Below are 10,332 nucleotides of genomic sequence, written 5' to 3'. Positions count from 1 at the left end.
ATTTGCTCTCAGCCAGTAGGAGGCGCTGCAGAGCCTGCAGTGGCGCGGTGCTGCCAGCAGGAGGCGCTGCGCGCACGAGGCAGTACTGGGGGGTAGGGGGTCGCGGGTGGGCAAAAGGGTTGCGTTGGGCGGGCAAAAGGAACCCGCGTCTCTCTGTGTTGCCCAGGCTACGCTGCAGTGGCTATTCACAGGCGCGATCCCGCTACTGACCGGCACGGGAGTTTTGACCTGCTCCGTTTCCGACCTGGGCCGGTTCACCCCTCCTTAGGCAACCTGGTGTGCCTCGGCTCCCCGGGGCTCACCATATTGATGCCGGCCTTAGCGCGGACGCCCGCTCGGCATAGCGCACTGCAGCCCAGAACTCCTGGGCTCAAGCGATCCGGCGGGCTCAGCCTCCCGAGTAGCTGGGATTACAGGCGTGCGCCACCGCGCCCGGCAGCGGCTCCACTGAAACGCCGCTCCTATAACTCTGCTCACCGCTGACGTCACGTCGCGGAGGGAGGGGGGAGCGGCACGCTCTGCGCACGCGCTGCCCTCCGCGCTCTTGCGCCTGTGCTCTGTGCGGTGTGAGGGCCGCGCCGCGGTGCAGGGCGGGAAGCCGCGCAGGGTTGATTAGCGCATGCGCGGGCCGCCATCTTTCTTTCGTGGCTCGGAGCGCGGCAGGCAGCATGGGGCACCAGCAGCTCTACTGGAGCCATCCCAGGAAATTCGGCCAGGGCTCCCGCTCGTGGTCGGTGTTCGTCCCGGGGGTGGGCGGGGTTTTTAGGACTGTTGTATCGCTGTGTCCTTTTCTCTCTGGGTCTCCCTCCTCGCTTCGCGCCGCCATTACCCGCCCTGACCGCTCCCTTTTCTCTCCGCAGCCGCGTGTGCTCCAACCGCCACGGCCTGATCCGTAAGTACGGGCTGAACATGTGCCGGCAGTGCTTCCGCCAGTACGCCAAGGATATCGGCTTCATCAAGGTGAGCGCTGGGGCTGCGTTGGGCTGGGAGGGCTTTGCGTTTCCCTGCTGGTGCCTCATGCTCTTGTCGTTCTTTTGCAGCTGGACTGAGCGCTGGCAGGATGAGGCTGTCACCAGCGGATCCTGCGGCTTCCTCGGGCCTCCCCGTCCCACCTGCAGCGTCTTGGTGTAGCCTCTCTCAATAAATGGTCTCCCTGCCCCATTTATCTGTGTCTGACTGCTTTCTGTGACTGTTTTTGTGGTTTGTATCCCATTACCATGCCTGTTTTAGGAGGGCTAGGTGCTGTATTGGCTTAAATGGGCCTGCCTTGGTCTTTTAGGCTTTAGGCAGACAAAAGCAAGTGTTGCCTTAGTAGTACTTTTGAGCCGTAGGGATGCAGCCTGCCTGCTTTTAGCTGCTTGGTGACTCTCATGTCTTCTCTCCTTAAATCAGGGGCTCCTCGGGGTCTGTTGCTGCCCTGGTCTGGGTTGGTGTGTTTCATAGAATCCTTTGAGTTGGAAGGGACTCCTAAAGGCCATCTGGTGTTGCTCCCTGCAGTGAACAGGAACCCCCACAGTCCCATCAAATGCTCAGACCCCGTCCAGCCTGACCTTTTGTTTCCAGACACAGGGTATCACCTCCTCTCTGGCAGCCTGTCAGTGTCTCACTGCCCTTACAGAAACAACAGAACCCTTCATCCTTACATTCAATGGAAATATTCCTCAGTTTGAAACCATTTCCTGTTGTACTGCCACAATGTGTTTTGATGAAGAGTATGTCTCCTTTCTTCCAACTCCCCTTTAAGTATTGAAAACCCTTTCTAAGGTCTCCCTGCAGCTTTCTCTAAAGGTTGAACAGCCCCAGCTCTCACAGCCTGCCCTTACAAGGGAGGTGTTCCATCCCTGAGATCATTTTTGTTGCCTTCCTCTGGATGTGCTCCAACAGATGTTTGCCTTTCTGGGTGTGGTGGGAATCCTTACATTTCCCTCACAGAGATAGTTCCGACAGAGGTAGAGGGATGTCTTCAATTCATACAGGTTCCACTGGTGTGCCAAGTTCTGTTATTTCTGACTTAGAAATCATTCCCAATGTTTGGGGAGGGTGCCCATCTCTAGGTAGAATTTGCCACTTTGGGGTGGCCTTATAATTAACTTTCAATTTGGATTGAAACTGTCTGTCAGGAGGCTGTTCTGCTATCCAGGCTGTTTTCTCTTCTGAAGTTATTTTGCTCTGCATGAAGTTACTGAGCAGCTGAACGGTGCAGTTATACTTGAATTGGCAAATGGACCAATACTTTCCAGCCGAGTGCCCTGAATTAGTTAGGGAATCCTCTTGGTCTTTTTTTTCTCATCCAGTGACTGTTAAATGAAACTGAACAAACTGGAGTAGTGTTGGAGGGATGGGGACGTATCCCAGTGCTGGTGGCTGCAGTATTTGTTCCGTGTGCTATTAAAGCCTTGCTGCTGAGGTGGAGAAGGACAGCAGACCCTGACCTTTACATCTCTCTGAATTGTGGAGGAGTCTTGTTCAGGTTTCTGTGTGGAAGGAAGCAGATTGGGATGTGACAGATCCTGTGGTCACAAGATCATGGAGCTGTCAAGCAAGCAGACGTGCCTGACATCATGGCTTGTAGCCTCTGGTGATCTTTAGCATCCTGCTAGGAACCTCTGACAGCGTGTGGCTGTTGAGCAGGAGATTGAGGTGTGTCTGCAGCAAAAGCAGAAAGGCTGTGAGGGTAATGTTGCAGGTTGGTAGCAATAGCATAGGGTGTTCCAGCCTCTCTCCCAATAGCTGGCCAGATAAATTTCTATTGCAGTGTGCTGCTGTGGTCAGTCACTAAGAGTGGTTTAGGAATTACCTGAAGCTAGCTTGAATCTTGGTTGAGTCTTGGTAAGTAACACCAAGTGTGCAAAAGTGAGTTAAAGCAACCAGCAGGGTTAGCATATTTTCCCCCCAAGATGCATTGCTATCTGGAGAACTGCTGTGCTATTTTCATTGCAAGGGGACTAAACCTACCGTGAGCTACAGGGAAGGAGCAGGTAGTTCTGGGACACTAAACAAGATCAATTAATAGCAAAATCCTGATACAAACATTGAAAGGTGGCTGTGTGGAGTTGTGAGAAGATTCCCATCTTGCCTTTGCCTCAAGGCAATAACGCATCAGACTGAGCACATTCCCTCATGGTTCTGCACATTTTAATAATGCACCAGCTCTCCAAATGTCATGCAGACCATCTTGCATGATTGTTAACCAGATGTGTTGAGCCTCCTGCAGCCTGAGATAGTGATGTCTGAGGATCCAAATGAGCTGGGAGGAGCTGGAGGGGCCCTTAAGTGGAAACTTCTCAATGTAAAACATTTAGATCCATGGGTGGCTGGTGCAGGGAATTGTGCAGCTCCAGCACTGCTGGGGCTCTGGGCCTGGGAGCTGAGCACTTGTTAGCTGTGTGATGGAAAATAGTAATAAAGAAAGCTCTGTACCAATAGCTGCCCAGTGGGGATGCCTACCGAAAAGCATATTCCTACCTGAAAACAGAACTAAAAGATGATTTTGAATTACTTTGTACACATTAAAACAGCTACGTTGTCACCTGGTAATTTGGTAAATACGAAATGTTCTTGCTTTGTTTCTATTCTGCTGCTCCCATCTTTTAAGCCTACTGGGAAGGTGGTGTAGCACAAACTGTGATGTCTTTATACCTACTGCTGGGTATTTATTGCCCAATATATAGAGAATGCTAGGTGCCAAAAGCTGGAGTTTGCTGAGCTCATTGTGAAAATTGCCTTTTTTCTCTTCCTAAAGTTGATGGTTACTCTGAAGGTGCACAGATGTGAAGCTGAAACTTACTTGGAAGCAAAGTGATTTATAAAGAGCTGCGGATTCCCCTAAAGAACAGGTAAAATCAAAGCAACTTTAAGGACTTTGCATTAATAGTGAACAACTAATACATGTTTTCCTGTAGGGAAATAACATTGCCTAGTAAAAGCTACTGATAGCTTTGCTTTGAAAAAGATGAAGCTCCAATTGCTGAAATAGAGTTTATGTGGGATTTGGAGTATAGGAAAAAACACCAAATTGCATTGGATTATGCACCTGATAAAATCTGTGATTATCAGAGGCTCTGAGAGGAATTTGCAAAGCTTTAGGTAGAACATTGGCTTTTGAACTCACCCCGAGGCTAGAAAAATGAAGCTGCCTGACATGCTCAGATAGGAAAAATACAATTCCTTCAGGTAGGCTGCAGCAGCGCAGGTGCTGTGGTGTTCTCATGCCTCAATGGCCTCCTGCACAGCTTCCCTGTCCACAAACAAAGCTGAAGCCCAACCCATGGAGATGCTGCATGGCAGCAGTTGGGTGTAGGAGCAGGCTGAAGGTGGCCTTTGGGCTGTTTTCCTGCTTGTAGCATCTTGGAATGTGTGCCAGGGATCTCTGTCACCTTGGCTAGTTCCAGTTCCAGTTCCTTGCCTCAGTGACTCTGAGGGCTGCTCCGGTGTCAGTGCGGGACGCTGTCAGAGCTGCAGTGATTCTCAACCTGAATATTCATTGGTATGGCCACTGCAACCTATCTGAGTTATAGCTTTCTTATTAGAAACAGCTGATTCTTCTGCTGCTGCTGCTGCTTGAAGATGTCTTTTGAAGATGTTTTTTTTTCACTCAGAGGGTGGTGAGGCAGTGGAACAGGTTGCCCAAGGAGGCTGTGGATGCCCCATCCCTGCAGGCATTCAAGGCCAGGCTGGATGTGGCTCTGGGCAGCCTGGGCTGCTGGTTGGCGACCTGCACACAGCAGGGGGTTGGAACTGGATGAGCACTGTGCTCCTTTGCAACTCAGGCCGTTCTAGGATTCCATGTCTGCACTTGTGTGGACTTGTGTGCACTTCTACTTCTCCAGACACAGCTCTGAGTGACCATGGCAGGGTCCTGTGCCCATGCTGTGTCTATCACCAAACCAAGGTGCTGGGTGCCTGTGTCCCTGTGTGCAGATGTCACCGCAGCCACCAGGCTCCCACAGCAGCAGCTTGTGTTAAAGCAGAAGCTAGGTGGCATCGTCTGCCCGCTGGATCTGCAGCTTCTGGGCAGAAGCAGTTCTGCAGAGCCTTCTGCCAAAGCTGGCCAGGAGTTCTGCTTTTCTCATTGTGACATGAGAACCGAATTTTCAATTCTTGCCTTGAGGCTGTGCAGAGGGGCATCATCTGAGCTGGCACCACAAATACTTGTAAAACTGGAGGCATTAATTTATGAATAAATTTTGGAAAAGTCTCAGCCCTCACCTGTGTGTCACTTAATGTGCTTCAGTGCTTGGATGTTGCTCTTCTATACGCCCTGTGCTTGGGGGCCAGCACTGCTCCCACCACAGCACCCAGCCCAGCCTAACAGCAGGTTTGGGTGAAATACACTTCTCACCCTGATTTCTGCAGATGGCCAACACCAGGCAGGCTGACCTGCAGTGCTTCTCACCTATTGCAGGCTCTTGGTTGGTGACTTTGTTGGCCCCTGATCCATCCTAGCACCTGGAGGAGCCCTTGCCTGTGTGTGCATCACCCTTCCTCATCCCTGCTCCCCTTCATGGTACAGTGAGATGAATGTCTGGAAAAGCCCAGGCAGATGGGATCTGGCTTGCAGTGTGGGGAGCAGAAGTGCTGCTAAATAAAACATTTTCAAAGCCTGGCATTAGGCATCAGTGGCTCTCTAATTCGCGACGTTTGTTGGGATTGTGTGTTTGTTGCAGACAATGTTTATTTATGGCATGTAAAATCTATTTCAATCAAATAATTTCCATAACTGAATATTTATGCCAACACCCACTGAATGCTCCTTGACTAAACTGAAAACTATTTATTCAGTTATAAATGTTTACTCGTTTAGTGTTAAAACTGCTTTAAACAAACTTAAAAATCAAATCGACATCTTCCCCGCTAGCAGGATTTTCACTTTATTCCAGGCATTCCCTTGCTGAGCAATGGATAATGTTTTATTACAATTTCAGTTTAAGGAGCCTCTGTGTATTAGTGTCCTCTAATGGCACTGATGTTTGGACTCTGAGAGCAAAAAAGCTGTTGCTGTTCCCAAATATGTTGGTCATTTTGAGGCCAGGTCAGGTAAAATGGCACTTTGTTGCACCAAATGCTCAATGTTGTCTTATAAAATGGGCATCGCAATGTAAAAAGGACATAAAGCTGTTAAGGAGCATCCAAAGGAGGGCCGCAAAGGTGGGGAAGGGTCTGCAGTGCAAGGGGTGTGAGGAGATGCTGAGGGCCCTGGGTTTGTTGGGCCCAGAGCAGAGGAGGCTGAGAGGAGGCATCATGGCGGCTGCAGCTCCTCACAGGGAGCGGAGGGGCTCTGCTCTCTGTGGCAGCAACAGGGCCTGAGGGAATGGCATGGAGCTGTGCCAGGGGAAGCCTGCGGGGGTTAGGGAAGGTTCTGCCTCAGCGGCTGTGGCTATGGAGTGGGCTCCCCAGGGTAGTGGGCACAGCCTGGAGTTGCTTCGGCTCGGAGGGCACTGGGACACTGCTCTCAGAGAATAGGGTGTGGGTTTAGGTGGTGCTGTGTGGGGCTGGGATGGACTTGGTGATCCCTGTGGGTTCCTTCCAGCTTGGATTTTAAAGGGAAGCCTGCTTGCATGGCTGGTGTGCTGAGGAGAGCTTATAGATTCATAGGATCATTAAGGTAAATTCACCCAGTAATAAGACTGGAGGAATGCAAACAAGTTCAGCCCATTTGGGGCTTTGAGTTAATACAGATGTCAAATACTTTGTTCAATATCTCTAAATTTCCCAAGCCAGCAGACATTTTCCTCCTTTACAAATGCATTTATAATAGATTTTACAGAATCATAGAATCATTAAAGTTGGAAAAGACCTCTAAGATCACCAAGTCCAACCATTCACTGTCATCAATATTGCCCACTGCCCACGTCCCTCAGTGCCACATCCCCACAGGTCTGGAACACCCCCAGGGATGGTGACCCCACCACTCTCTGGGCAGCTGTGCCACTACCTGACTGCAATTTCAGAGAAGAAAAGTTTCCTAATATCCAACCTTTGTCAGCTAAATTCACAACATAACTCTGTCCCAAATACCCATAATCGATTATGTTTGAATATAAATTAACCTCAGTGAAACATCATCAAATGTATTGAAACACCCCAGACCTGTGGCATGATGAATTCCTGCATGATGAATTCCTGCAACACAGTTATACGGAGCTCCACTCTTTCCCTGTCTGAGGGTTTTGGTGGCCATTCTTAGGGACTGTGTGCTGCCAAGTGTGGTATAGCTGCTATCCTTGTCTGCCTTTGTCTCCTGTGTAAAGCAGTACTCTTGCTGACTTTGGAATGATCTCCCCTTTTTCCCTTCCTCTTTAGTCACAAATCAGGCAAAACTCCGTAGGATCAATAGTTATGGTTATGAAATCAAGAAAAGAATGGATCATCATGGACAAGGGGGAATGGTTTGAAACTGAGAAAGGGGAGGTTTGGGTTGGATATTAGGAGGAACTTTTTCCCCCAGAGGGTGGTGAGGCACTGGAACAGGTTGCCCAAGGAGGTTGTGGATGCCCCATCCCTGCAGGCATTCAAGGCCGGGCTGGATGTGGCTCTGGGCAGTCTGGTCTGCTAGTTGGCGACCCTGCATGTAGCAGGGGGTTGGAACTGGATGAGCATTGTGGGCCTTTGCAACCCAGGACATTCCATTCTATGATCTTTATGCCTTGCATGGAGAAGTGCTGCCTTTGCTCTATTCCTGCAGCTTACTTCCCCTCTGGGTGTCCGCCATCCCCGGGACAGTGCTGCCTGCTTCAGTGCTTCAGTGTGACAAATCTGCTCCAGCTGCACCTGAGCTCATGGCAGTCCCATCTAATGAATTTATCACTGCTCTGCCTGACTTCACACCCCTTTAGCCTCATGCTCTTCTTCCCTGCAGAGAATGAGCTTACTTGTGAAGCCACCCAGCACAGCAGGCAGTGATTTGCCGCTGTCAAAACTTTGCACACAACTTGCTCAGCTTTAGGACATGCCTTAATTTAAAACATACCCAATTTTTCTGTGTAAAGGCACAGGAACACCAAAGTGATGGGGATTGGTTTGAAGCTAAGAGCAAGGTGGATGATGACCTCCCTTGGGATCCATTCCAGAGCAGTGGAGCCAGGACAAGCCACGCTCAGCCACAGCTTGGTGCAGTCCTATTCGTCCTGTGGATTTAGGGACCTCAATACTGATGAACAACCACATGCTGGAGCGTGGGAGCTGCTGTTGTGCCTGCAGACCCTTGTCTTGTGCTCTCCTTGCTCCCTAAGGTGGTCTGTAACAAATTATATGCTGTTAGGGTTTTTTTTCTCTTTCTGAGCAAGCAGTATCTTCAGTTCTCTTTTTACTGTGTGATACATAACTAATGCAGCTGAAGGATGTACTCTGGTTTGGGAGTCTCTGTGCCTTGGGGTGTTGGAAGACCACTGTACACCCTGTGGGTGCACAGCCTGATGTGGCAGAATGTCATGGAGAAAGGGCTCAGATGCTGGATCTCATTAGTTTTAATTTTCACGTGTCTAGTGGAAGGGAGAATAAGTGATGGGAAAGAAGGGAGCTTCTGGGCTTGGCCTGGCTGGAAGGGGTGAGCTGCTTTAATGAAGGTGAAAAGCCAATTAGTTTTAAGTCACTGCAGTGTGAAAGATAGAAGGGCTGAAATAAAAACTGATGTATTTCCAGGAGGTGGAGTGTAGTGTCTGTGGGCAGTGGCAGTGGGGCCTTCTGGAGATGGTGCTAAGGAGTAGGGTTTACTGCTCAAAGAAATCCTCATTGGTCTTAGTCAAAAAAGAGGCAGAAGTGTGATAGGCAGTAAGCTTGGTTGCTATAAATCCAGCTGAAAGAATGATGCAAACAAAAGGGGAAAGGCTGAAATGGAGAATGAGTTCCACCAGGGCAGCTGTCACCAGGTGTGCTGGGGAGGGTGGCTGTGCTCAGCTGCCTCAACCTGGGAGCTGATAGAAACAGGATGGAAAACTGATCTGGAAATAAACTACCTAAAAAAAAATGTTCTGAGATAACTGGAATGGATGTATGGGTATCAACGGGGCTGTGGTGGCGGGTTCCAGGGAAAAGCAAAGTCCTACTCCAGTGCAGATGCAGGGATCAAGGTTTGAAGCTGGTTCAGCACTGCTGATTTTATTTAGATCTTTGCACTAATGAAGGAAAGAAACACCTGGAAGGCCGGTAACACAGATCAGACATCAGCAATCACAGAATCACAGAGAATCCCAACTTGGAAGGGACTCATAAGGGTCATCAAGTCCAACTCCCGGGAATGATGTGATGAAGTAGGTTGTGGCCAGGGATGTGGATGGGTTCCTCTCCATCTTCAGCCCTATGGATCTGTCCATTCTTTCCTAACACTTACAGCATAATACTGTTTATAAGGAATATCGTAAGGGATGTGGACATCCCTTACGACCATACACTCAATTCATTTCCCAACAAAGACCAAGTGCTTTAAAAGAACGACTGTTTGATGGCTCTGGGGGCACCTCATTGCAGCCGTTCTGATGAACAATGAAATGTTATTCTGCTTAGAGGTGCAGCACACAAAGCCCTGGCTGCCATCACTGGGATGCACAGTGTGATGCATCCATGTCCCAGCACCAGGCTTCTCCTTGCCACAAAGCCTGTCCTCTGATCAGGGGAGTGCAAATTACATTTTATCAGCTATAACATACGGGAAAAATTATTATCAGCACAGGAAAAGAAGATTAGCATCTTGCCTGGAGGCAGTGTATGAAGATTTTGCAGATACAGTTGTACCTCCTAAAGTCAGCTTTCTGGGAACAGTGGGGAGATACTGCTCATCCTATACCAAATAAAACGGTGCCATTTTTCATCGTACCTCGCAGGTAACACTCTTTTTTTGAGATGGTCCATCTGTGAGCTGGATATTTCTAGAGCCAAACTTCTTTTCAGTGCTCACTGAGGAGCCATTTACCTCTATTTTTGCTCAAAGTTTTTTGGCAGAAGGAAAATCCCACCTTTCTCGCACAGCTGATGTACTGGGGCCACTTCCAAGCACGGTTGTAAACTCACCTTGATCTGGGGCTGGCTTTGGACCTGAACGCTCAGAAGCAGGAGGAAGATGATGTAAATCATGGGGATATGCTTTTGGTTGCCTTGGTGCTCGTGCTATAGACTATCTGAGACCAGCAGTCGTACCTCTCTTTTCAGCTGAAACATCTGGTTTAGGATAGGAATACTTTTATTTTCTGCTGCAAATGGTGTAAAAGCATGAATGCCAAAGCAGAGCTTTGCCAGCAGGTTAAAGCCACCCGGGGTCTATCCTGATTCTGCAGGATCAGCGATTTCCATGCAAAAGCAGAGGGCTGTTTGCATGAAAGCTCATGGAACAGCTGCCCA

The 10,332-nt window shown here is 49.2% G+C and overlaps 1 protein-coding gene across 1 annotated transcript; it reads left to right on the top strand.

Annotated features, from left to right (window-relative positions):
* The first annotated feature begins 594 nt into the window (after positions 1-594).
* Positions 595-1,163, top strand: RPS29 (ribosomal protein S29). The gene is made up of 3 exons (XM_003206837.3): positions 595-730; positions 861-960; positions 1,041-1,163. Exons 1-3 carry the CDS (start codon positions 669-671, stop codon positions 1,047-1,049), a joined length of 171 nt encoding a protein of 56 aa, XP_003206885.1. The 5' UTR covers positions 595-668; the 3' UTR covers positions 1,050-1,163.
* The last annotated feature ends 9,169 nt before the right edge of the window (positions 1,164-10,332 follow it).

The sequence above is a fragment of the Meleagris gallopavo genome, chromosome 5 (genome assembly GCF_000146605.3).
Source record: "Meleagris gallopavo isolate NT-WF06-2002-E0010 breed Aviagen turkey brand Nicholas breeding stock chromosome 5, Turkey_5.1, whole genome shotgun sequence".
NCBI classification, from domain to species: domain Eukaryota; kingdom Metazoa; phylum Chordata; class Aves; order Galliformes; family Phasianidae; genus Meleagris; species Meleagris gallopavo.
The sequence above is the reverse complement of the archived record's forward strand: the minus strand, read 5'-3'. Positions and strand labels throughout refer to the sequence as shown.